At 36.7% G+C, this 27717-nt stretch overlaps 6 protein-coding genes across 8 annotated transcripts in view; 4 read left to right on the forward strand and 2 right to left on the reverse strand.

The window, feature by feature from the left end:
- The first annotated feature begins 347 nt into the window (after window positions 1–347).
- Window positions 348–4583, forward strand: LOC6648013 (ER membrane protein complex subunit 1). Of its 2 annotated transcripts, XM_002070360.4 has the most exons (13): window positions 348–584; window positions 660–1314; window positions 1370–1516; window positions 1579–1891; window positions 1982–2002; window positions 2121–2455; window positions 2521–2715; window positions 2782–2859; window positions 2926–3127; window positions 3190–3342; window positions 3406–3576; window positions 3645–3878; window positions 3938–4583. In XM_002070360.4, the coding sequence occupies exons 1-13, from the start codon at window positions 499–501 to the stop codon at window positions 4096–4098; spliced, it is 2751 nt and encodes a 916-aa protein (XP_002070396.1). In that variant the 5' UTR covers window positions 348–498; the 3' UTR covers window positions 4099–4583. The 2 variants fall into 2 exon arrangements, with proteins under 2 accessions (XP_002070396.1, XP_023034600.1); XM_023178832.2 differs by lacking the exon at window positions 1982–2002 and having other exon boundaries at window positions 349–584.
- A 228-nt stretch (window positions 4584–4811) lies between these two features.
- Window positions 4812–20850, forward strand: LOC6648033 (28S ribosomal protein S9, mitochondrial). Its single transcript, XM_002070358.4, has 7 exons — window positions 4812–4955; window positions 5046–5258; window positions 5321–5494; window positions 5556–5641; window positions 5706–6066; window positions 20437–20599; window positions 20667–20850. Exons 1-7 carry the CDS (start codon window positions 4860–4862, stop codon window positions 20756–20758), a joined length of 1185 nt encoding a protein of 394 aa, XP_002070394.1. The 5' UTR covers window positions 4812–4859; the 3' UTR covers window positions 20759–20850.
- Window positions 6282–17412, reverse strand: LOC6648034 (transient receptor potential channel pyrexia). Of its 2 annotated transcripts, XM_002070359.4 has the most exons (4): window positions 17222–17412; window positions 12321–12696; window positions 8257–9601; window positions 6282–8189 (listed from the first exon to the last, which is right to left on the reverse strand). In XM_002070359.4, exons 2-4 carry the CDS (start codon window positions 12437–12439, stop codon window positions 6690–6692), a joined length of 2964 nt encoding a protein of 987 aa, XP_002070395.1. In that variant the 5' UTR covers window positions 12440–12696; window positions 17222–17412; the 3' UTR covers window positions 6282–6689. The 2 variants fall into 2 exon arrangements, with proteins under 2 accessions (XP_002070395.1, XP_023034645.1); XM_023178877.2 differs by lacking the exons at window positions 12321–12696; window positions 17222–17412 and adding an exon at window positions 10250–10674.
- Window positions 20367–23008, reverse strand: LOC6648032 (probable arginine--tRNA ligase, mitochondrial). Its single transcript, XM_002070357.3, has 5 exons — window positions 22957–23008; window positions 22740–22809; window positions 21505–22678; window positions 21079–21445; window positions 20367–21015 (listed from the first exon to the last, which is right to left on the reverse strand). The coding sequence occupies exons 1-5, from the start codon at window positions 22971–22973 to the stop codon at window positions 20862–20864; spliced, it is 1782 nt and encodes a 593-aa protein (XP_002070393.2). The 5' UTR covers window positions 22974–23008; the 3' UTR covers window positions 20367–20861.
- Window positions 23009–24480: 1472 nt separating this feature from the next.
- The window catches only part of LOC6648031 (mediator of RNA polymerase II transcription subunit 15), a 34361-nt gene continuing 31124 nt past the window's right edge, over window positions 24481–27717 (forward strand). Inside the window, 1 exon segment of the mRNA XM_023178721.2 lies at window positions 24481–24578. Coding sequence (XP_023034489.1) covers window positions 24522–24578 — 57 coding nt within the window. The 5' untranslated portion in view covers window positions 24481–24521.
- On the forward strand, window positions 26858–27626 carry LOC26530079. Its single transcript, XM_015177522.3, has one exon. The coding sequence runs from the start codon at window positions 27027–27029 to the stop codon at window positions 27486–27488; it is 462 nt and encodes a 153-aa protein (XP_015033008.1). The 5' UTR covers window positions 26858–27026; the 3' UTR covers window positions 27489–27626.

Below are 27717 nucleotides of genomic sequence, written 5' to 3' on the forward strand. Positions count from 1 at the left end.
TGTTTAGTATTGGATAATGCTTTTTGACCTTTGGAAATAGTGGGAGCTAGTTACACTGCAAAAGATATTTGGTTCTCTCTCAAGACGACAATAATGATTTGCATTTTATTATTAAGAGGTTATATTAATATTTAAATTAATGGAATTCGCTTAATTATATTATAACTGTTTCTTATTCTTTATTTATTGATTTTGAAGAGATAGAGCTACTCTCTTTGGCTTGTGCCTTTTTTTTTGCTTAATACAAACATACAAACATCTTAAAAATTTAAATATATCCTCTGTAAGGGTATGGGAAAAGAACTAGTTCACCAACCGGTATTGAACTATTACAACCCTGTCTCTGCCCCAAATTTCTTTTCCCATCCCTTTGACAGAGAACACGAATTTATGTGAATGTGGATTTTAATTAATTTATAACATAAACGTGTATGATAAAATAGAGATTTTATCCTCGCTGGTCAGTCACGGTTTAGCCGACAAAGACAAAAACACAAAATGTTTTCAACTGGAACACTAATCGGTCTACTTCTGCTGAGCACCTGCTCGGCACTCTATGAGGACCAGATTAAAAAATTTGACTGGTAAGCTGACTTACTTTCCCCCTTGTCCATAAAAGATTGACCTCTGACCCATTGCCTTGTTTGATTCACCTGCAGGCGTGCCTTGAATGTGGGAGCACTGAAGCATGTTCACATCGATTTGAATAATTTCCAGCCCCGCTTATTGGTCAGCACCGAAGAGCAAGTGGTTGCCTCAATATGTCCCAAGACTGGCGCCTTGGTGTGGCGACAAGTGCTCGAAAAGAAACCTCGCGGGGATATCAAATTGCTGCAAGTGAGCGGCTTTTCTGATGATTCCAGTGACACCGCCGCTGCTCCAGTGGGCACAACTTTGGGATTCGATATGCTCACCGTTCAAGGGCATGCGCCCGCTTTGGTGCGTGGTTGGAACAGCAATATCGGCACTATCGAATGGGAATGGTCCATTTTTCCATTGAACACTGAGAAAGCCGAGGATGCCGTTTGGTTCTACAGCAATTCCGTTCTCTATCATGTGGTACCAGCCTGGCAGAGTCATCTCGAGGTTACGGCCTATTTCGCCACATCGGGGCACTCAACGGGTAGTACTAGTAAAATAATGGCTGCCTGGATTAGTCCAGAAAGCTGCGCCCTAGCTGGCACATATTTTGTTTGCATTTCGGAGGGTAAACAACTAATTAGTCTGGATTTGGTGGCCAAGAGTACCCAAGTGATCAGGACAACGCTTGAGGAGCAGCAACAACAAGTTGTGGGCAAACCTAAAGCCCTCTTGGTAAGTCCAAAGTCAGTTTATGTGATACAAAAAACATTTTAAACTTTCTTCACAGGGCTTAAATGGCGTTGTTATTGTAAATGGCAAACTTGTGAGTGTTAATAAAGATCAAGCCATTTGTAGTGGACTACAAGGCTCCAGTTTTGCTGTCGGTAGCTTTAATTATCGCAAGGTTTTGGCCTATGCTGATTTGAACGATAAGGTAAGTCCCAAAAACCTGGTTAATTAAACTGTATAAATGTTTGAATTTTTGAACACTTTTAGAATCTCGCCATAAATGCTGTCTATTTGGATAATTGTTCACCTGTTCCTGAGCTTCAACAAAGTCTTGAATTACCCGCACATTTCGGTACACCAAGTCTCAAAAACTTTGACTGCAAACTGAAACGGAATGGAGACGGCAAAAGTTGTGTATTTTTGTTTAGCACCAATACCGAGTCCATTGTGGCCATTCAGCAGGGACGCATCCGTTGGTCGAGAGAAGAGGCCTTGGCCAATGTTATTGCATCAGAGTTTATGGATTTGCCTTTGGCTGACTCTGAGGGCACACTGGAGAATGAAATGAAGGGCAAAGCCGGTGAGCTATAATCATTAAAATTCATTAAAAAAATTCCCAAAAAAAATATATCATCCTTATCTCCTTTAAATCATTATTGCATACGAAAAGTGGATTCCAAAAGTTTTGAGCGTAAGTCAAAAGAAATTTATCCAAAAACGCATTAAAACTTCGCCTAGTTTTGTTTTGTTTTTATATGTTGAGCTCAATTTGTGTAGAAGCAGCTAATATCGTAATTTTTCTTTGTCAGGAGATATTGCTAGCGCTTTTTTGCGTCGCATAACCGCACAGGCCGTACAAATTCGTAGTCTTTTCCTGCATGTCATTGGCCTGGGACCGCCACCCAGTGATACCCAGCGAGCTGGCCTAATTCGTGATTCTTTTGGCCTACACAAAATGCTTGTTCTGCTCACAAAGTCTGGCAAAATCTTTGGCGTTGACAACATTTCGGGCAAACATCATTGGCAGCTGTTTTTGCCAAATGTTCAGGGCTTCGATAATGCCGAAGAGATGCGTTTGATTGTTCAGCGCAGCTCCAAACATTTTCCACTACAGCCCTTGTGCACTATTGTGGCCAAAGATGCGGTAAGTCGAATTAATATTGTCATTTCGAAATATATATATTTAACTTGCTATCCATCCATATGTAGAAAACTGGAAATGGTGTCCTATATCGCTTCAATCCCATCACTGGACAAGCCTCTGAGGGTGGCCAATTGCAGTTGGATTACAAAATTAAGCAACTTTCTCTATTGCCCGAAACCGAACAGGACTTTGTTAAGGCCATTTTGATATTGGACTCGTCGAACAAAGTTCATGTGCAGCCCAAACATGCTGAACCTTTGGTAGAATTAATCCTAATTTATATACAACTCTTGACATTAATATTTATACGTTTGTTTGATTTACAGGCCAATGGCATTTATTTGTATACAGCCGATGTAAAAACTGCCGAACTGGAGGGTTACTTTGTGAAATATGCGGGCGATGTAAGTACTCCATAATGGAAATTCTAAATCTCACCCCCCTAATTGGTTTGTGTTTCTCTCCTTTAGCAATTGTCATGCACTCACATTTGGAATGTCCGCTTGGGCGGTCATACCTCAGAGCAACAGATCATTGGAGTTGCTGGCAAGAACCCCATCGAACATGTCCACTCGCAGGGTCGTGTATTGGGCGATCGTTCGGTTCTCTACAAATATATCAATCCAAATTTAGTGGCTTTTGTCACTCAGTCTCCAGATGCCACACACAAATGTAACTATTTGATTGTCAATCCTTATTCAAGAACATCTTGTTAATCTTCTTTTCTCACATAGCCATTCTAAATTTATATCTAATTGATGTTGTCTCGGGTTCTGTGATCTTCTCAATGACCCATCGCAAGGTGCGTGCTCCATTGCATATTGTGCACTCTGAAAATTGGTTGGCCTATTCCTACTTTAATGAAAAAGTTCGTCGCACAGAGATTAGTAAGTTTAGTAAAAAAATCATAACTTCTTTTATGCAAGTTAATATAAAATCTCTTTCTATAGCCACCATTGAGCTGTACGAGGGCAAAACACAGGCGAATGGCAGTGTCTTTAGCTCCTTACAAGCTCCTCCTATGCCGCTTGTAGAGCGTCAATCCTACATTATTCCCACTATTGTGGAAGCCTTAAGGGAAACTATTACTGAACGTGGCATTACCAATAAGCATGTGCTGAGTAAGTCATAAAATTAAATACCCATCAGGAGAAATTATATAAAATTTGAATTATCATTTTCAAAATAGTTGGCACTGCAAGTGGAGCGATTATTGAAATGCCATGGCATTTATTAGATCCAAGGCGTCCCATTGCATCTAGCACTCAGGGTCGCGAAGAAGGTGCCATACCTTATATACCCGAGCTGCCTTTGCCAACGGAGAATCATATTAATTATAATCAGACAATTGCCCGATTGCGTAATATATATACCGCACCCAGCGGTCTGGAGAGTACCTGTCTAGTCGTAGCCAGTGGCTTAGGTATGTCTCAAATCATGAAAAAAAACACAAATTCCAAAATTTATCAATCGTTTTTGCAGATTTGTTCGTTACCCGAGTGGCGCCCTCAAAGACGTTCGATTTGTTGAAAGAAGACTTTGACTATATACTTATTTCCATAGTTCTAGTCGCGCTCACCTCGGGATCTTTAATTGTTAAGCATTTAGCGTCTCGTAAATTGCTCAAACAAGCATGGAAATAGTCGTGGCATTATTATAAATTATTAAATAATTGCTTTATATACACGTATACATAAAAAAAAACAACAAAATAACAATTTTACTGCGACCAAATACCACTCGGATGGACAAATTGGAGGGGAGAGACATCAAATAATTCTAGTAGCTGCATTATAATTAACAAAAACAAAACAAACCAACAAACATTAAAACAAAATCAACTTAAAATCGTAATTAATGCAATTGATAAACACATTTAACTCAACGCTGAGAATAGGCAATTATTTATAATTAATTAGCATAAAAAAAAACAAAACAAAACAAAAATTAATTCTAATTAGCTGTTGAAAGAAGTTGGAAATGCATTTTTTGTTTTTCCGTTTTTTGTTCCTTTTGAATGTTTGTGTTCCCAAAAACAGTGAAAAATATCAGCATTGAAAATTGTGTTTATTCTTTTTTTTGAAACATTAGCTAATAAATTGCATTTGTAAAGGAGGACAATGGTAAATTAAAGTCTTTTAATTAACGTGAAGTGATATTTCAGCTGTAACTTAAGTTTTAGTTTTTATTCTTCGCAGAATAATTTTTTCTTGAACTAATTTTCAATAATACCGCCAACTAAATAATTATCGATCACTCACAGAGAAAATATCGCTTATCGATCACTCAGAGACAACATATTTCCTATCGATAGTTTTCTTCACAGCACTGATAACACATTGGTTGCATTTTCCAACACTGTTAAATTGTAAACAGCTGTTTTTATTCTAGCCGCACCGAAATTATGGCTCTCCGTGTTTTTGGTTTAAATTTAGTTAAAACTAACAGAAGTGTTTTGCAAAATGTATGTAAAACAGGTGCCACGCCCACACAGCAAACGGTAAGTCATCGAAAACTTCTTGTGGTTCCTTTCTAATAGTAAATTCCTGATCATTCTTTTCATCATGTTTGCATAACCTTCTCATTACAGGTCGCTCCATATGCAACCGAGGTGACTGTTCAGGCTTCGCCGGCTGCCGTACAAAAACAAAAGGTCAGCAAAGCAATGAAAGCCTATCTAAAGCGTGCCAATGAACACGATGAGTTCATGAAGACGCAGCACTTGGAATTTCAAATTGGCAAACGTCATTTGGCCAACATGATGGGCGCCGATCCAGAGACATTCACACAGCAAGATATCGATGTGAGTTGGAGCACATAAAAATCATTGCGAATTAATTGTCATAATTTTGCGCGCCTTTTTAGGAAGCCATCGAATATTTGTTTCCCTCTGGCCTGTTTGATAAGAAAGCCCGCCCAGCCATGAAAAGTCCAGATGAGGTCTTCCCAGCCCGCAAGGCAGCCGAATTTGATGAGACAGGTCGTCCCTTTCACAGCATGTTCTACACGGGAAACCCAAATTTCTTTCAACTACTTCACGTAATTAATTAATCAATTGATTAATTTTATGAATTTTAAGTAATCCTTTACTTATTTACAGGATATAGTTCAGGAAACGAATAAGATTCACGAACTAGAAGAACGCCTACTACGTCGTGGCAATACACCCGATGAGAATCAGAAACTGTATGTTGTCATTATTATGTGCTTATATAAGAGTGTTCTTTACCTAACTTTTCTGTACTTACAGTGATACTACTGGCTTTCAGCTTATGCCAAAAGATCAATTGGAATTATTGCTTGTGGAAAGTATTGCCGACATTGAGTACTCGAATTTCGTTAACAGTATGGAACGTTTAATCGCCTTACCATATGCCTATAAAAGTAAAGAGTTTATTGAACGCTTTTTGAAACCCTTAATGGATCAATCGAAACAATTGGAAATACCAAAACCACGAATTGATGAGCAGGGACGTCAATATATAACCACATACGAGTGTTTGCGTAAAACGGCAAGAGCAGATGTCACTGTACGTATGCCAGGTACAGGCAAAATCAGCATTAATGGTCAGGACATCTTTTACTTTCCCGAGGAAAAATGCAGAGAACAGGTGAGTCCAGATTTTCTTTTGCTTTTGAGAGGATTTATTTGAGGTGTTTTCTAGAAAATGAGTTAGGAACACGTAGGCAATTATTATAGGGATATCAGCTTCAGAAATTTGGTTAGTATATATCTATAGACTGCATAGATTGAGTTTTACTTACTCAAGGCAAATTGTCCGATTTAAAAAATATATTTTTGTGTGTGTATTTTTTTTTTGTTTTTTTATTAATCAATATATAAATCTCTTTAAAATTAATAACTCTTCTCAACAAAGACACAGCCTAAAACCAGCCACAAAACAAACCTGCCAACTGCTTCGCCTCTAATGTAACTAATTGACTAAGTTATAGATAATAGTTTTAGGTATATTTATAATAATAGTATGGTGTATGCATATGGCTATATATATATATAGTATCTGAATAGGGCGCCTTGCGCTTCATTATCAAAATGTTTCTTTTTGTTTTTGTGTATATGTTAACTACAACTCGCTGCTACTTTGTATAATATCAACAATATTTTCCATTTTCACACTTACAAGATATATAACTTGTGATCTAAAAACTATGATCGAATGATCATGTATAGTATAATATCAATTGCTAAACTAAATGCTATAATTTTTGGCCACTATTTGCGCAAATTGTGCTTCTGTTGATTGGAAATTACTATTAATAATTTATCAATCACTTTGCTAGCCTGCTGCTGTTGCGATATTAAAGCCTGCTTCAGTTCCTGAATTTCCTGGGTGAGGAACTCTATGCGATCGGCATTATCGTCGATCTTGGTGGTCAGTGTGGTGAATTGCGCTGCCTCGGGATCAGGATCGGGTAGAACATAAGCCGTAGTGGCACAGCCATTATTATTATTATACTTATTCTTATACGATAGATAATTCTCAGCCGGATCTTTCGAGCTGACTGTGTGACCGAAATGTTTACGCATTTTGCCCACTTCATAAGCCTTCATTAGGATGTCGCGTGGCAAACGTTTCTCGCTGGGATTGAGGGGCTTAACGCATAGGACCACACGATAGGCTTGCGGCGATACAAGTGCCGTATAGTGTAGGAGATTACGCAACCAAGTGGGCAGATAACCATTGAATAGGGCAGATTCAATATAACTAATTAGCTTCGTTTGACGCACCAGCTTGGACAGGCCAGCTGTCTTCTTTAGCCCCTGGATATCATGGACAGCAATGCCCACGAGTAAGTTCATTAGAATTATGGTGACAAATAGCAAAAACAACACAAATGTTATCTGTGCGCTGACCTCCAGTAAAAACGGTGGATCTTTACCATCTGGATCGTTAATAAGAAGTGATAAATCCTGTTCCCCAATCATCATGACCAAGACCGTAATGAAACCCATAAAGGGATTGGCAAACGATGACGACGATGGAAATATGACACAAAAACTAATGGTAAAACCGATCAGCATACACGAATAAGCCATAAAGAGTTTGGCAAATTCTCCTTGCACCCGTGTATACATGGCCACATAGACATCAAACACTGGCAACTGACCGATCATTAACATCAAATTCGTCCAGCCCAAGAGTACGGCAAAGGCTCCAATATGATTCTGGAATGTGTATGTCTGTTTCGTATATATATACGATATGACAAAGACACTGGTGATCACAAACCATTCCATAATGTTCTCCACTTGCGTCACATAATGTCGAAATGATGAATATCCCGTGATGCCATACAATTTTCGAAATATCTCCACAATGGTGATGGCCACCAGGACCCACCATTGCATTTCCATGACAAATGGATTGTTGCGCAACATATCACCCAATATGGATTGCTTTTGGCACAATTCCTGTGCCTGAATCGTTGTATTATCATCCTTGCTGCCATTGTAACAATTGTGTGCCAGTGCCGTCAGCACATAGAGCGTTAGGAAGAGGACAAAACTGAAGCAGAAGATCAAACGTCCAATATAGTATTTACGTATTTTGCCCCATTTGATGTAGAGAAAGGAAGAGCATAGCGGATGCTCTAATATCTCCTTTTGCCCCTCATCCACAAATGTATTCAGATAGCTTATTTCCCGTGGATGACAATGCTGCAAAAGTTGACGAAAATCCAACTCCAATTCCACTTCACGATTAACAGGATCCTTAAGAAAGATAAAGTTATGTTTAAAGTCATCACAAAATGAACTAATCTCCCCGACCCGAACTCACCTGTGAGTGATGCAATGTGATGGCTGCATCCAATTTCTGTCTAATCATGGCCACCGAAGCGGGTGTCTTGCGTGTGATGACATTTAAGGCTGAGGTGCCCTTCTTCGATTTGGTTGTTACATCAGCTCCATGGAATATCAACATTTCCACACACTGCACCAAGCCATCCAGAGCGGCCAAATGGAGTGCTGTGAATCCATAGATGTCCTTATGATTCACATTGGCACCCCATTGAATAAGTGTCTCCATTATGTCATAGGCATTCTCCGATTTACCCACTGCCGCATGAAGCGGTGTACGATGATCGAAATCCTCGGCATTGGCATCTGCATTGCCATTCCGTAGCAAAGACTCTACACACTCCAGACTGGAGGTGCGAGCTGCCAAATGCAATGGAGTGAAACCTCGATGATTCTTCAATTTGGCATCGGCTCCCTTGGACAACAATAGATCCACACACTCAACATTGCCCTCATCGGCAGCCAAATGCAGAGCTGTCGACTCCTTTTCACGTATGCAAATACGGACATTGGCATCAGCTCCCGGGGCATTGAGTAATGTCTCCAGGCACTGAATATTACCCAAGTCGGCGGCCAAGTGTATGGCATTTGTGCCATTTGGCTTTAATGAATTCACATCTGCTCCTTCGCTAATGAAAATCTGCAGACATTCCAAAGCATTCGAACGGACAGCACAATGGAGTAAACTCTCCTCACAATTTGGTTTATTAGTATCCTTTGTGATGTCGGCACCATTATTGATTAGAAATTTGGCCGCCTCCGAGGCATTGCCAAAGGCCGCACAATGCAATGGTGTATAACATTTCGATTGTAGATTCACATTCAATCCCTTGGCCACCAGCAAACCCAATGTGGCCAGACAACCGCTGAATGCACCCAAATGCAGAGCTGATATACCATTTTGATCACAAAAGCTTAGATCGGCTCCTGCGTCCAGCAAACTTTCGATTAGATCCCAACGTTTCAAAAATGCTGACCACAAATAACTGAGATTCTTCTCCAGTTTCGAGGCCGACTCAAAGTGTGTTTTCGTATTCTCAGCTATCACATTGCCCTGTTCGATATCCTCAAAGAAACGGACACGGCCAGCAGAACTTTTCATCTGATCTATAAGGCTAATACGTAGCGTATCATTGCATATTTGTACGCTTAGCTCACTGGTCGGCTCCTCGAAGCTATCGTACATGCTCGGCGCACTTTCCGCCGGCGGTGATGGACCACACTCCATGTATTCGAATTCACCAGCTGTCGGATACTGGGCTTCGATCATGGCGTCAGTTGTGTTGCGCCATCGCACCATCAGATTGGGTGGAATCGATTTGAAACTGCAAAACAAAAAAGAAACAAAAAACAATGCCCTTTGAATTACTTTGTCACTTCATCATTTATGAATCATTAATCAGTTACAACTTTAGGTTCTATTCTCCCTCTCTCACACTTAAATTAATGTAGAAGCTTTACGTATCACAAAAATTTTCACCAACTTGGCCAAGTTTCGCTCAGTCTCGGCTCGCAAAGGTTTTATTGCTTAAATGACACTGAATATAAAATATAGTTCGAACGGCGTCTCGAATTTAAAGCATGAATAAATTAAAGAAGGTTTTTTTTTTCATATTATTAATTTGAGAGTTATGTAAAGCTGGTTAATACATTTCGTTTTTAGACGGCACTTGGTTCCTTCGCGAACCCGCACTCAATGACTAATGGAATGGATCAAATCAAATCCGAGATCAGAAATCTTTGCATAATTGCCCACAAACTTGTCCCTGAGGCTTATGCACTTGATGTGAGAAGAGTCGTCATTATCGTTGCATAACTCGCTCCCTGAATGAGGTCCCCTTTCATGATGAGGTCTATCTATCTATCTAACTAACTAACTATCTATTGTTGATCACTTTAAAGAAAGAGAGATAGAGATTCCCACATTGTTTAAGCTAGAGGCAGAGGCAGAGATAGAGGTTAGAGGTACATACACAGTTTGCAGCCATATCCACGGATGATGCCAATTCGCCAATGAGCTGTTTTCAATTTCTAATTTCATTTCCAAAATACATTTGACTGACAGATTCAGTGACTAGCTGACTGACTGACTGGCTGACTGACTGACTGACAACGACTGGATTCAGTGGTGACCCAGACCGAGACAACGGGGCCAAAGTGGCTTACAATGGATGCCCCTTTTGTGGGGTTTTGTTGTTGTTGTTGTTGCTTTTTTGTTTGGCTTTCAACAATTTGTGTCTAACGGGCGGAAAATGCAAAAATGTTGTGTGAAAAAACGCGAATTTTTCACTTCCGTTTTGTATTTGTATTCTCTGTATAGCTTTTTGTCTATTCTAGTTAGTTAGTTTGACTTAAACCGACGACGATCACTTCGAACGCGTTTTTCAGCTAGCGATCAACGCGTCCGCCTGCATTGTTGTTTCAAAACCGACTGAGAGGTCTCTGTTAAGTTTTTGGCTGATGAAAAACCGTAAGCACTGGTTTGGTTTGGTTTTTTTTTTTCGAGTCGCCAATCGAGATTTTGTGTGAGCTACGGGAGACAAAAATCAGGTAAAAGAGACACAAAAGAGAGAGAGAGAGAGAGATTTTATGGTGGAAGAGTTTATTTTGGCCAAAAAGTCACACGGCTCTGTGAAAATGTGTGGGTGTGGAGATAGAGTTTCATCTAGACAGAGACACTTGGCCACATTCCAAGTACCAAGTACCAGCCGCAAGCCTGTTTACACTTGAAGTTTCTTGCCAGATTTCTTACGATCCTACATATATAGAAAATGCTTTCACTTTAATCATGATTTTGCCAACTGAATTCTCTTTTTTTCTTGTCCTTGAGGGCATTGGGAAAGTGGCCATAATGCAAAAAGAGCCTAGAAATTTCTCTTCATCTCCAGATTTGTACTATTTTACTTTGTTTTAAATGTTTAATAAACGTTTTTATTATTGGATTTACAAATGATTAAAGCCTTAATGAGATTCGTGAAAAGATTAATTGATTAAGGTATTCAATTACTAACTTATGCTTAGATTTGAAGAAGTTGCAAACAAATTTATGTTCTTTAACTCTTAAACTTTTTATTCTACATGAATTGTATTCCATATTTAATTTCTCTATCTCACATACTTATCTAATAGATTTCTTTTACTGTAGTTCCTTACTCTCGAAATCATTGAAAATGATTTATCGGATGATATAGTTATATATATGATATAAGTTCTCCAAATTCTCCTTTCTCTAACTAATCTAAAAAATTTCGAAACATTTTCCTCGATTGGACCTTTAAATAATTAGCATTGCTTGCCAAAATTTATAGCAAATCAGATGTTAAATATGTCACTCACTTCTTTTGTTATTTTAAACTTTTCATTAGCATTCTTATATACAAATTTTTAGATATAAATTTTTAAATAAAGTTTGACGACCAAAAAAATGGCCAAAAACAAGTTGAGCTTAATTTGCAAGATTTTTAGTTAAGTCCTTTAGTTTATTTTTGAGATTTTATAAAGATTTCCAGTATTTACTGGCATTAATCGGTTTTTAACTAGATTTTATAAATATTTTTGTAAAGCCAATGTCACTTTAAGTTAAAAATAATTATAAACCATGAACTTGTTATGTCACAAAAAGTCAAGGTTTTAAAAATATTAAAATTATTTAATTGAGTTGTAGTTGAAGCTGTTTAAAAAAAGAGTCAATTGACCAAATTTTGTTATGGGCTTTAATGAAATGGAGTTACTTCCCGTTTAGATATCTGAGTGTTATTATTATTATTTGCCCCGATTTATGTCTTTGTTTTTTTTGTTTTGGTTGGTGGTTTGTCAGTCATACATACACCCACAATGAGAATGCGTTGGCTACCTTTTTTGATAATATTTTCGGTGATATCTCTAAATTACACCAACAAAACACAATGCGATGCATTGCGATTCATGGCAGTGAAAGAAACAACAAAAAAAGAATGTAAAAATAAACAAATAAAGTGAAGAAAACTGCTGCAGAGAAAGAGAAAGAGAGAGAGAGAGGGAGAAAAAACTGCAACTGGCACTTACCGGTTATTTGCATTATTCTCATTGAGCGGCTGTTCCACTTCGGTCTTGGTAACGACACTGATGGAACGTGTCATGCGACGCGGTTTTGTGCTGCCCTCCTTATAGCCAAGATTCTCCATGGTTGTTGGTATTGCCAATATATGTATATAGTTGACGGCTCAGACGATGCTTGGTCTTTTTTTTTTTGGTTTTTTTTGCAGGTTGCAATTAAAACGCGCAAAAATGCGCGCTGCATTTTTTAAAGCACTTGCTTTTGGCTCGGCTGGTTTGCTGGCTGGCTTACTAGTTAATCGCACGCAAAAAATTAAACAAACTTTCCAATACTAAATGATTGAAAAATTTATAGCCCAACTTTGTTTGGCAACTTTATTTGTTTCTGCAATGGGACAAGGAATATTGTATTTTTATTTCAACTTTCAATTAATGGATCATCTGCTAAGCGTTTCACCCGAGCTAATATGGTCAACTGATTATTATTTTACTTTCGTTTCAAGTCCAAATCCACGCAAAACCAAGAAAAATTAACAAACAAAAAAAAAAAAAAAGCACAGAACAAACAAATAAATAAATAAATGATGAAAACAAATATTAACTTTTGCGTCACTTTTTGCCTCTTTGGTCCATGGATTTGTGAATGCGGCAATCACACAGCGACTTCAGTTCAGTTATCTAACTAATCAGCTCGAACTGCCACTTGACGCAGCGATAAGACAATCTTCATCATTCTTCTAGACGACACACACACACAGACACGTTTAGTCAGCTGTTTACTATATTATCAGGGATTTATCTTATAGTGCTACCTGTTTCCATATAAATTCAAAGCGGAACACAGAAGCGTCACTAGAAAATGTTTTCAAAAGGGTTCTAAATATCTCCTAATGTCTTCCATGTCTCTGATATATTTGCTTCGACTATATTTACATTTTCTTTTCCTTATTCTTGCCTGATTTTGTTTAATTTAAACCAAGACGAATGCTTGACCGTCATTGCATTCCACCTTGTGTTTGTAGAGCACTGAAGAAGGCTTATTGATAAATATGGCCAAGAAATCATTATTGGAAATAAGAGTTATCAAGAAAAGTAACTTTTGCCATCTCCTTAAGATTTCTGAGAATTATAGTTAATATAAAAAATTGTTTTATAACAATTAAATGTTCTTCCTTTTTAATGTCTTAATTTTTTATAATTTGCATTTTATTAAACCTCTCTCTCTAGAGCATCAGAAAGAGAGACTTAAATATCTTCTCTATAGTCGTAGAACTTTATGTCTATATAAACTTTTGCGACCTTAATTAAACTTCCTGTTTGCTTTAATATACATTTTTGTTTGTAATTAAAAAAAAACAAATAGGCAGAAGCTAAAAGTATTTAATTACATAATATAGTTCTTCTACTTATTTAAATTTATTTTGCTTAATTCTCTTAGAAATTATTAGATTTCTCTTAAAAGCTGTAAATAAATATGTAAATATTGTGGTTGTAAATGATTTTCCATGGCTCTTGACCCTGTTTTGAATTGAAGTTGACTGTTACTAATGTCATTAACTAAAAGTAGTTTTGATAGTTCAATAAACTTAACGTAGAGTTCACTTTTTCTAGTAACAAAGTGTTGATAATTAGATTTTACAATTGTTTTAAGCCAGAGTAATAATATCCATAGAAGTGAAGTTTATTTTTAACTGTAAAAATCTGTTCCCATTAGTAGAAAAGATAGTATCCTTTTAAATATTATGGTTTAATAATTTTCCATCTCTTCTGTCTTGAAATTACATTACAATCTTGATACACTTACTCTCCATTTCTTTCTATTCTTAAGTATTCCGAGAATTTCTCGATCTCAAATTCAGTAAATTGAATACAAAAATTGTTAGTTTAAGTGTCTTTCAATTTTGGGTTCCGGTTTACAGGTTTCATGTGCAATTTGCACTTGGCGATTAGTTCAATTATTCAACTAAGCATTAAGCTTGTTTAGATTCCAATTATTGAGTTTATTATTATAATGTTTTGTTGTTGTCTTTTTTTGCTGTTGAAAGTTTTTTGCTACTCGCCAGACTTTGGCTAGCACAACAAATAATTCTGGGAATCCAACGACCTGTTGGCTAAATAAACATAAACACAAACAAAATTTAAATTTTTACAGCAGAAGCAAAAAAAAGCTAAAGTCACAGAGACGAAAAAAAATACAACTTATGTTTGCCTGGAAACAAGACAGACAAGCGACAGAGAAAGAGAGACAGAATCAAAGAAAGAGAGAGAAAAAAAGATAAAATTCCAAAATAAAAATCTCTTGACTTATTAGCCAAAAATCTGTTGATAAACAAGGCAACAGCCAAATGAAACTCTACTCAAGTGGCAAATTAATCAAATCGAATTCTTTGCGTAGTCAAAGACCATGGAGCTAGGCTTACTGTAACTAAAGTTAGTCGAACTTTTTATACTCTATTTAATTTATTAAGTTTATAATAAATTTTTATTGCATTTTGACATTTATTGATCTCTTGACATCTTTATTTTCTATTATGTAAAAAAAGATATTTTTATAATATGGATCTTTTGAAGACAAATCACTCTGTTATTAGATCAATTGAATTCTTCTATTTATTTTGTTACTGTTGCTCTCCAAAATTGAAATACTCCCCATGGCAAGGGTATAGAAACCCGTTTTGCCTTTTCGAAAAAAAAGCATAAAGTTGCTAACACAATAAACAAATATTTATTTAAAACGCCCCCGTGTGTGATTATGAATCGGTTGCTACTTTAGCACACTGTGAATTGACACAAAATCATATCGAAATGATTGAAATGATGATATATACTCATAAATGTCTCGATTCATTTTCAATTCAGTGAAACAAAAATGCTAAAAATAGATTAATTCACTATCTGCAACTCGAGACAACTTTCTAGTCCAAGAAACGCTAAAAGGAAAAGGAAAAGTAAATATTTTCCTTACTTGCTATTTGAAATTGTTAAAAGCATTGTAAATATATACAGTAATTTTCGCATGAATAAAATAGACCACAAAAAGAATAATCAACAAAAAGTATCTAAAAATAAAAAAAGAGGCAAACGGCACGCGTTTTTTTTGGGTATTTTTTTTGTTGTTGGATTGATTTAATTGCAAACTGAAGCGACTGTCGGTCCGGAAGCGCCATTTGTAAATTTACCGTAAGCCGTATGTCGGCCATTTTGAAAGATGGAGATCGTGTAAGCGACAGTGGGAGTGAGAAGAGAAATGAATAAACTGCGCCTCATCAACCTGTGGCAACCCTGCAACGTTTTCAGAGCGTTCGTTTGCCTCGTTACTTTCTCGTTTGCTGCTGCTGGCGAGTTGATTCAATTATAATTGAAATCAATTTGAATTTGTATTTTCTTTTTCTTCGTTTGCTCACACTTTTGTGGCCTACAATCGTCATTCCACAAGCAAAAGATACTACTATTAAACATATAGTACACACCTCTCGATTTCTCTCTCTCTTTGTCTCCATCTCTCTATCTATCTCTATATTATGTGAACGCATTCGGCGGTGAGTTCGGTGTTTTGTTCGGTGCCCTTGAACCTGAGAACGCGCACACACTACGTTGTACAGTTGTTCAGCTTTTGATAAAGATATATGTATTTGGATGTATCCCATATATCTGACCGATGTAATTGAATTTTCACAAATTAAAGGATAATGCAAGCCCCCAGTTAAAAAGCAAACAAATGGCAAAGAAGCAACCAGAAAAAAAAAGAAAAATGTTCGTTAAGTAAACAAATCTCAATTGTTGTTATTCATGAGACATGCAGAGAAAGAAAGAGATAGACTAGCTGCAGATTTCATTGCTTGCAGTTCTTTTTATTCTTATTGTTGTAAGTGAATTTAATATTTCATTAGCATTTGTTGTTGTTATCACTCTATTAGAATGTTGTTCAATCAATGAAATGAAATCTTTAATCCATCAGGAAGCTATTCTATTTCTTCTACTTTAACTTTGTATAAATTACCCTGAATGTATTGAAAAAATCCATTTTTATAGTGATTCGATTCAAATCTTAAAGTGGACCAAGAGCTAAAACTGAAGAATTTGGTGTTATTTTTAAGAATCCTTTGAAGTAAGATTAGATTCAATTGGCGACTTTAACTGGGAAAAAGGTCTTTATAGACAATTGTGATCCATTTTAAAGAATGTAATTGACATGAATGGCTCTAGGGGAACATTTTGGGAGTATGCTAGCATTAGTTTAATAAGTTTTTCCTAGTGACTTTTCGAAGCTGTTGTGCAAATTCGATTAATCGTTTACTCATAAAATTATTAAGCCTAAAATTTGGATTTTCAAACGCACTCTCCACAATAGTATTTTCTAGATTCGTTTATGTCCTTAATGAATTTATTCATAGTTGTAAAAAATCATATCAAAGAAATACCTATCAATGGGTGAAAATTTGACAATCAATTTAAATTCAGGAAAAGAACTTAAATTTTTCGTCAATTCATATTTTGAAATAGCCCCAAAGTAATATTCTTTAAGTATTGCTTCACGACGAAATAAATAATCTAACCTAATGTTTTTTCTTATAATTTTTAGATCATTATTCCCGTTTATTCTTCTTATTTTCCATTTTAGTTTAAAATTTCTAATACCTACTAATAATACTTATAAAAAAAACCTATTCCAATAGGCATTTAAATAAATTTATTCAAGGTTTTAAATTTCTCAGACTTTGAGCCAAGCCTTTAGCTAAAGAATCTTTCGAGATAATGCCACATATAACACTTGTGTTTATCCTGTTGGAATTTGCCGTTTTCAACCAATAAAATTGTGATAAAAGTCCTTGATTGCTCCTCAATTTGTTCAACTACTAACTCAAGTTATCCTTTGCAAACTTATTTGGGTTGGCAAATATTCACTTTACTTTTTGTAGTTTTCCTGTTAATGGCAAACCCAATGCCGACGTCTCAGGAATCGCAGCAACATTTTCGTTGAATATTGTTTTCCTTTCTTTAAGTATTAGTTCGTTTGCGGTGTGAGTAATAATATATTTTATCCGTCACTTGAAGAGCGCGCACAAACGGTGTTTGATCGACTGATAAAAAGAACTGCGCCGAAATGATAATCCGTAAAAAACTAAGTAAGCACCGGAGAACGCGCCAATGAATGGCTGACTGCCTGGGCTGACTACACTTTAGTATATATACTATATAACCTCCATATAGATATACATACATATATTATATATATGCTATTTACAGTTATTCTGACGAGACATCTTTGTGTTGCTATTGCTCTGCTCTTGTTGCTGTTGTTGTTGCTGGTTGCGTTGGATGGTGTCAAACTATAAAATTCGTTTAAATCATAATCAAAAATGTGCCGCGAATTTTCTCAAAAGCTACTTACCCAGCCGGTGCCAAATGCATGTTGATTTTTAAACTTTTTCTTCTGTCGTCATCAGAAATGATGAGACGGGAAATATACATATATATCAATTCTCGATCCTCTGCAGTTTCTGTGTCAATAGTTTGTCAAGTTAGCATTGCCATCATATGGAGAAGTCATTAACTCTTGGGTTCAGAACCAGTTTCAAATTCGTTGTGTTTTAGCCGCGAAATATTCCGCTAAGGCTTCTTCAGTTAAGCTATTATTTATACCCTTTAAATAAGTAAACAATTTAATATTAAAAATTTGATAGAAAAACTCTTAGTTAATCGGCCTATACGATTATAATTTAAAAAAGGGTCTAGATAATTGAATATAAATTGCCCAATTTAACTTGTAATTCAATGGAAAACTTTTTAAATAGTTTTTCCTTCCAAGTTTTTTTTTTTTTAGAGTATACCAAGTCGGCTTTTATAACTTCATTTAGAAAAGTTTTATTTCTTATTTTGCTGTGCTTTATCATTAATTTAAAAATCTTGTTCTTCATTGTATTGTGCTATAAACCTTTTTGTCGTGTGTGAAGTCATCTGGCTATTTTGTTTAAACAAATTACATACAAAACATACATAATACCCCCTCCATCACTTCCTCCCTTCCCCATCAACCTACACATACATCTTGCCTCTCTTCTCTCTAACGAAACGCACAATGATTTATTGTTTGTTGTCAAATTGGATTGGTTCTTTTTTGCCAAAAAAAATGTTTTTTATTGTTTATTGTTTTTTAATCATAATGTTTATTGTACTCTGCCATATAGACCATTGGGGAGGCGTTCCCCCAGCCTTTTTATTATAGTTCCAGCTCGTTGACTTGGTCGACTGATTTCCCACGCATATTGACCAAAAAAAAAAGCGAATCTCTCGTTTTTGTTTTGCTATGGAATATCCCACTTCGCTTAGACTTTGGAACTGGCGCTTGTTATTGGTTATTAAATATGCATAATTCTATTATTATTTATTTAGGTTTTTTTCTTGTTGTTTTTCAACTCATTCAACTTCTTCTGTTTTTTACATCGAAAGCTTTTTTCGTTTATTCCAGTAATAACAAGTTTTTGGCAAACAGGAAGAAAAATTTCAATTGATCATAAATTAGCACCGGTTTTAGCTAGCTAGTTGAATGGGTTTTAGGTAATCAATTGGTAATTGTACACCAAATTGCACAAAAAAATTTGCGTAATTCATAGTAAATGCATGTAAAGGTGGAGGAGGACTTTCGTTCTGGAAACAGTTTATTAATTCCCTTCAGTTATGGTTGCCTTAATTTAAGATTTCCCTAGTAACCTACATTCTATTGTTTGTGTATAGGCAAACATTTTGGACTTATAATAAGCAAAGCTCCAAACTGTTTAGTTTCTCTTAACACATACTAACTAAAAGATAAATGTATGTACTTTATTAAAAATGAGTTGCGACACTTTAAGTTACAACTTTTATGCAATTCTTTTATATATACTTTTGATAAACATAAAACAAATAGTTAATTTGACAAATATAAAGAAAAATTGTAGGCGAACTTAAATACAAAGAGTAATGGAAAGGTTCCCTTTACTAATCATTAATGTATGTTATACAGAAGAGTATTGCATAAATACAATTAAAAGAATAAACGAGTCATTCAGTTGTTGAACAGTCTCACAATTCACTATACTCGTTCGAACAAGTTTATAGAACAAAGTATTCGCAAAACGAATAGAGTTACGTCTTGAATTCAAGAGTTGTGAGAAGCCAATGACTCAAAAGAGTCTTAAACCCGGCTTGCGGTTGGTATATATTGAGTAGTATTTGGTTTTTCATTAAAAATTAAATTAATGACAATACATTTAACATTAAGTCTCAGAGAGATCAATAATTATATATACCGCCTTTACTCTTCCTGTCAAATTACTTAAAGTAAGAACTGGAAATAATTGAAACGAGAACTAATCTTTTTCCAATACGAGTAAGAGTTTATCTTTGTTTCATTATGAATTGAACTCTATTCTATTCGTTTTCATTTGACAAACAAATAAAAGGAATTAAACATTGGAGCACTCGTTTCATCTGTTGACAAAATGTATATAACTTCTTTGATTGTTTAGAGTACTATTTATGCAATGCTCTATTATATAGACCTTTTGTTCAAGAACCGAAAACTCTAATCATATAGCTTCAAAAAGTATTAAATAAAAACAGAACATTCATTTCGATTTTAAACATTGCCTTGTAAGTAAGTCACGAGTTTTCTAAGGGGGGAATATTGCCTACTTTCCACACATTGTTTTGGAAAATAATCGCTTAACGGATTTCGCGCGTGCTGCGCATTGCCTACGGCTATACAATTATCTACCTTTTGATGTAATCTCTTACATTGAATTTACATCACACCTCGGCTTGGCAGCCCCAAAAACAACATCAATGACATTTCACACTCCGCCCACACACAAAATCAACTCATGCCAGAGGCAATGTTCTCTGTATAATTGTCGACGGGACGGGCCATGTAACGTGAATTAAACTGCAGTTGGTGGACATTTAATTTGTCTAACGATTTGAATTCGGCTGCCATCGGCATTATCATTATCTATTGTTTGGCAGGAAATACTCTCGCAGTGTAGTATAGAATAAAGACAATAAACTATATATATATATGTACGTACATAATGACAATGTATTCTGGCTGATCTATTAACGGGTTTTTGTTTTGTCTATGTTATAGCTACTCTTCCCACTGCAATTTAGCCAAATGCTGGGCAAAGTCGATATAGAGGCCAATGTCGAGGGCGGTGGTCCATCCGGTCAGTCGGGCGCCATTCGATGGGGCATTGCCATGAGTTTGCGCAGTTTTGTTGATCAAGAAATGATTGAGTCCATGCGTTTGGGTAAGTCTATGCCGGTTGATTTTTCTCTTTCCTTCGTTTTGCTAATTGATTTTGTTTTTTATTGTAGCCGGCTTATTGACACGTGATTATCGTATACGTGAGCGCAAGAAGTTCGGACAGGAAGGAGCACGCCGCAAGTACACGTGGAAGAAGCGCTAAATGTGGATCACGTGGCATGCAAAATGATTGGAAGTGAAGCCGCATTTTATTCTTTGGAGCAAATGTTTTAATAAAACCCTTGTTAACTAATAGTTTATGGTTGCTACATTTGATTCAGTGGCTTAAGACCCAATAGTTCCATGCCCTTGCTCAATGTCTGTTTGGCTGCTCGGAAAAGAAGCAGACGTTGTGTCTGTTTTTGCGTACATGTCTCCTGTTTGATGGGCAAACGTTTCAATGCACGACTCGTTGCATTGCTGGAATAGGGAAAGAGATTTTAAAAAAATATGTGAAAAAAGCTAAAGATCCATATAGGTTACCATAATCCAAATAAGTAGTTGACCAGGATACAGGCTTCCAATTGTTCTTTCGATTGCCACACGGATTGCTCAAAACGTGCCAACTCGTAGACTACTTCCAATGCCTCAATTGGTTCCTGAATGAAATGTTGCCAGCTTGGTTTAACCTCCTCCAATGAGATGTGCTTGAAGTTATCCAAAAGACTGTAGAGACGACAATGGGTGTATTGCAATTTGATGCCTGTATCACCATTGACCTGGAGAGCTTGTTGCCAGTTAAATTCATGATCTCGTTGACGCCGCTGTTTAAGGACATTAACTAGAACAGCAGAGACGCCTAGGATATCGCAGACGAGATCATCATCTAAAGAACTATTCACTTTGGTGGCTATGGAATAAGTGAAGAAATTAAGTCTAAAAATGCTTAAATTCTGTAGATTATCTTACTTGCACTTAACTGGCGTTTCTCACGCATCACATTTTTAGCCTCATCCAGGACATCTCTGAGAAATATGGCCTTGCCTTGACGTGTGCTCATGCCATGGATTCTACCAAATTTCACATGTTTTAAATGCTCTAAACTTAGTTTGGGGTCCAAAGCTGCTACCGTTTTGAACAAGGCATTAAAATGATCGGCCTGACCATTGTCAACGACATAGAGAAGGCGGGAAAAGTCCAATCGCTTGTAACGATCCAAAATGGCAGCAATATCACGGGCCAGGTATAAGGTGGACCCATCACTTTTAATCACAGGAATGCGTCTATTATCCACAACAACAATCTGTCGTCCATCTGCCTCTGGAAGAAGCAGTCCAGCTGAGCGTAATTGTTCCAGCACCTTTGAGATTTGCTTCTGGGAATATTGAGATTCCCATTCATAGCTATCGAAATGCACTCCCAAACGTTCGTAGACTTCCTTAAGCTCTGCTATGGTATACTGACGATACTGATGCCATTGCTTGGCCATTGTTTGATCTGTGCCAGCTTCCAGGGCGGAAAATAGTTCCCTGGCACGTTGTGCGACTGTGGGATCGTCTGCTGCTGCTTTATTGGCCATTACGTAGGATTTGTACAGAGTGGCAATGGGAGAGGCTTTCATTTCTTCATCACTAACATTACTTAATTGAACACCAACAGCCATTAGACCAAACTGAGTGCCCCAATCACCCAAATAGTTGAGTCTTGTTGTGGAATAACCCAAATATTGATGCAGATTGGCCAACACATTGCCAATAATGGTAGAACGCAAATGTCCTACATGGAAAGGTTTGGCTATGTTGGGTGAACTGAATTCTACCACAATGTGTTCCTTGTAAGGCAGGTGCGCCAAGGGCTCTATCGGATTCAACAAGTGTTCCACAAAAACTTGTGGTTTCAGTTGAAATTCTACTTTTGCTTCATTGCGTCCACTGGCGTTAGGCACTATCTGGACATTCTCAATGTACTCTGTGTCATGGTACTGATTCTTCAATGAATCCAATAGCTCTACATGATTCTGCTCCCGGTCTTGTTGCGCAACGGCGGGTATAATCCACTCCAGTGTTGGTCGTCTGGCATTTTGTAATTGTTGCTTCTTGGAGGGCACCTCCAGGGCATGGTAGACATTCTTCAGCTGCGGTAGCTATAAAGAAACGGCTATGTTAAGTCAGAATGTTCAATTATATTAGAATATTGGGAATCACCTGGTCGCAAATTGCTCGCCGTATGCGAATCATGAGAGTAAACACAGGGCTGCAACATCTGAGGGCTCCACTATAGAGAAGTTAAATGAACTAACTTCAATCTCATTAAAGTTACAATTCATTTTTTAAGATTTAAATTAAAATATAATCAGACTTTTTAGCTTTAAATTATATTTATAACTTAGTTTAACTTTTGTATTGCTTACATCTAGTTTACCTTGTAACACACGACATAAATTGTCAGCTGGTTCCGGAATCAATGTTGCCACTGATAGTTATAGGGTTGCCATCTGCCATTGTTACGGAGCTATCGATAACTTTTACATGTTGGTGTTAAAATTCAAATGACATTTTATTGCCATGAATTTCAGAAAATGCATATCTTAGCTTGCTAGATAATTTATGGTTTATCTTGAAAAAGTTCTGTTTTTTGAGGACATATTGCATTATAATGCAGTAACAGCTTCCAACTGCGCCACTGCACTTTTAAACATATGTTCTCTCATTTCCAACGCCATGCCCCCCTTCGGACCGTCAAACCCGCCCTCTCTCAGACAATTTCCAAGCGCTGCGTCAACTCCAACGCCGACGCTTTAGCTTCACTTAACAAATGCTTTTTGTGTCCCTTCAACCACTTCTCTTGATGGTTTCAGTTCAGTTCAGTTTCAGTCGTGTACGTAACGTCGTCGAGTGCGGTAAAAAGAAAACGTTAAGAAATACCAAATAACAATTTTGAAGCTTCCACAAGTCAAATCAGCAGCAGCAGCAGTAGCAGCAGAAGCAGCCAGCCCAGAGAAGTGCAATTTTCATAAAATTTGCAAAAGTGTGTTCTCCGTTAATGTCTATAGAGTTAAATTTTGGTTTAAATGCAACTTAACCCACTGCTCCAACTACTGTTGCGCTTCGGTTAACAAAGCGAGAAGAGAAAACCGATAACCAACAATAAGAAGCCACAAATTAGTTCAAAACCAACAACAACAAATAGAAGAGGAAAAAAAAAATTGTCAGAGGCGGCCACAAAGTATTGCATACCAAACGGCTGTCGGGGAAAATAGATATCGATTTGCTAGTCATAAAAATAAAATTGTAACTAAATCATAAAAAAGGGTTAAAGAATTGGAATAAATATTTAAAAGTGCTAAAGACAAGATTGTTACAACTTGCCAAAATTTGTAATTAACTTTGCCTTTATATTTTTCATGATTTTTCATGTATGAGTGTGTGTTTGCTTGGTGGGTTTCTTGGTGTGAGTGTGTTTTTATGAGATCATCGTTATACTAAGAACTACAAACTACGTACGCCTGCTGGTATGCAATACTTTTGTAACAATGCTGCTTTTTCTGTTCACTGTTTCCTGCAGGCCATAAAAACCAACAAAAAACCAAAAGAAAAAACCCTCCACAACGAATTTTTCTAATCCAATTTCGGCCTATGACAATACAAACGCACTTTCTTTAGCTACGCATTATCCAGGTGCGTGTGCGTGTGAAGCAAGCGAGCGAGAGAGCCAGTGTGTGTGTGTGTGTGTGTGGGAGAGAACGAAGGAGGGAGAGCGACAATCGCCAGAGAGAAAGGGAAAGGGAGTAAGAAAGATAGATTTTGTGTTTGTGTCTATACAGTTGTTGCGCCTAAAAAAAAAATTTTACGTAAAAAGGCCATAAAAAAATTATACAAAATTTAAGCTAAACAAAATTAAAAAACGCGCGTGTTAAATACAACAAAACAAAATTTCATTTGTATTTTTAATAATTTGGCTCCGAATCAAATAAAAAGCATTTCCCTATGATTGGCTCATTCTGGAATTTGTGCAGAGCGTGCCCATCAATGCCGGTAGACAAGGTGAGTGAATTCAATTTACTAAAACATTTTTACCATTATCGTCACACATTTTAACCCCATAGCCCAGTTTACGCAAAGAGACGGAAACGCCAAAAAAAAAAATTTGTCTGATTTATGGGCAACTTAGTGATTGAAGTAGGTTTGTGTGTGTGACACAAAATAGATTTTTATTGCATACTTGCAGGCTTCAAGTGAAGGGTGCAAAAAGAAATGGGGTGACTTGGTCTGAATTATGAGGGGTAGAAATGGTAAATGAATGAATGGAGTTTTATATTTGGGACAAGCTTTAAGAAGGATTAATGACATTATATTAAAAATTCCAAAAAAATTAATATAATACATATTTGAAAGTTCATTAGTACTTATTTTTTATTAATTCTTAAATATATGTAAATAAAGTATGTCTAAACTCAAAAGTAAGCAAAGCAATGAACATTTATTTAAGAGTATTTCACAACTCTTCATCTGTGTTCATTGTTCCTCTATGCTTAACTCAAATCCTTGGAGTGTCATCTATCATATCAAAAAGAAAAAAAGGAAAGAAAAAAGGAACTGCTCCTAGAAGCATGCAATGTTTTTCCATTTCTTTTATTTCGCAAACTGACAAAAATATGAAGTCATAAAGTGGATAACAACACAAAAAAGAGGGGAATGAAAAAATGTTGGTAGAATAAATTAACTTACATTACGCTCAACACCAAAAGCGTGAGAAAAAGAAAAGAAAAGAAAAGAAAGGCAGAACAAAAAATCAGCAACAACAACAAAAAGTACAACAAACAGGAGGCAAAAGGAAACCAAGGCAAATGGCAGCGGCAGATAGCTTGAGTAGAAACCAAGAAAGGAAAGCCAGTCAGAAAATCAATAGCATATGGATTGTGGCTTGCTTTTCTATTTTTTGCTTTTGGGCAAGGGAATCCTTCTCTGGGTAGGCTAGAGACCGACCGAGACCCACAGCTGCTGGCCGGCCGGGGTGCGCGATTTTCAGACCCGGCGACGAGGCGACACATCGTGACAGTAGTTCGTATTTGGAAGACCCAGGAAAATTGAATACGCCTTCCAGTCGACTATGATTTGAAAGAGTAAACAGCTGATTTGAATAACGAAGAAGAGAAGATGCCGTCCACTATGTTCATAGGAAATCTCATTGCTTTACCTTTCTTTCTTGTTATTTTTGTGTTTTTTTAAGGAAATTTATAATTATATTTGAAATGTAGACAAGTAACCGGGAAAGGTTTTTTTTTAAATCTGCGCATGTCAGGTGAGAGACAGAGCCAGAGGAAGAGAGAGTGGGATAGAGAGACAGGGATAGGGACAGGGAGAAGGAGTCGCCAGCCGGCTTTTAGAGATTGTTGTTGCTGTTGCTGGTCCTCTTGTTGGGCCATATGACGTGCAAAATTGTCTTGCGGTATTACATCAGCGCCGGGGCAGTCTAACTTTTATTGCGACACCTTCTCACCGTCTCGTCTTTTGGGAAAAGTATCCCAGGAACGCCAACGCTAAAAATCCACCACCAACAACAACACCAAGTTTGCTTTGGGGCACTGCCGGCATAGTGTCGCCAGTTTTGTGAGATTGCATGCCGCACGCTTATCGATTTAGTTGGCATATGTCAACCTTAAGTTAGTCACTCGATCGATTTTGATGGGAACTCAGTGACTTTGGCGTCAGCTGGGCGTTGGTCTGAGGTTTTAAAGTAATCTATACCCCCACACACACACACACACTTGTTGTTGTTCAATGTATTATCAACCTGCATCATCTCCATTGTGTGGCACTTTCATTGTCTTTTTGCTTTTGTAACACTTTTATCAGAAAAAGCAACTTTTATTTAGCATAAAGAAACTTAAACTAAAGAATATCTGATTAAGGGAAAATTTTGTATCGTAGAAATTCGTATGCCGAGAAAAATGTTAATTATTATAGGTTTTAGCTAAGTTCTAGCGTGAAAGTAAAATTCGAGGTTATCAAAGTTTCTGTGTTCATTTCAAAATTCAGTTTTCTTAACACTTTTCAGTAAATTTTTATTATTAACTGGAAAGGTAATCTTAGATATTCTCAAGTCTGGTCAGCTAGAGGTGAACTATCCATTTGTTATCGATATGTGGTTTCATCCCTATTGACATTTGACAAATAGAGCACTCGAGGGATACAATATCTGAAGATTCATTGATACTTTAAAGCAAATAATTCCCTTCGTCTTGTTTATTTTTAAATTTATAAACCTGCTCAGATGATTTCGGAAAGTGAATGTGAATGATAGATCCTGTAAGAACAGGTTAATGCTTTGCTATCTATCGAAAACATCAAATGTTCATCGAAGCAAATGACATTAAATCGATTTTGAGCAAACCATAACAAACAAGCAAAACTTTCAAATGAAATTGAAATTTAATTTCAATTCGTTTTGAATCTATATATTTTTTTCTTCGCTTATTATTCGAGTTCAAAATGGAGTGGAATCAACTGATGTCCTACGGCTGTATGGCAGCAGCTGCGTTGTATGTGGCGTATGGCAATGGAATCCCAATGATGGTGCAATGCTACCAAAAGATGTTTGATCAATTGGAGGAGGCAAAACATAAAAGCAAACCGGGCGATAGATGCATTTGCTGTCTGGAGGTGATGTCTGAGGAGGATTGGCATGTATTAAAATGTCATCATGCTCTTCATAAGGAGTGTTTCGAGGAATTGAGGCAATTGCGTAACACATGCCTAATTTGCGGCAAAGTATACGTCTACTCTTCCAGTCAACCGGGTGAGATTTGTATCATTTGCATGGATGATGAAAATCCGTTGAACATCCAGAATATGACTTACCTTGCCTGTAATCATGCTCTACATGAATCTTGTTTGACCACATACAAAGAAAATGGCTACAGAAATTGTCCATTTTGTCGCAAGGATATCTAAATGTGATCAAATTACTCAATTTTGTTTATTTTATACGATTAACGAATAGTTATTTACTAGTCCCTGTGCTTGTTTAATAGTTTTTTGATTATGTTAAAATTTAATCAATAAAAACTAATCCACAATGAAAATCTACAACTAATGCCAAACAAACATAAAAATTGTCAACAATTCAGGGAAAATGCAAAATGTTGCTTAAATGCACAAAAAAGAAAAAAATACAAATCTA

Source organism: Drosophila willistoni, chromosome 3R, assembly GCF_018902025.1.
Source record: "Drosophila willistoni isolate 14030-0811.24 chromosome 3R, UCI_dwil_1.1, whole genome shotgun sequence".
Lineage (NCBI taxonomy): Eukaryota > Metazoa > Arthropoda > Insecta > Diptera > Drosophilidae > Drosophila > Drosophila willistoni.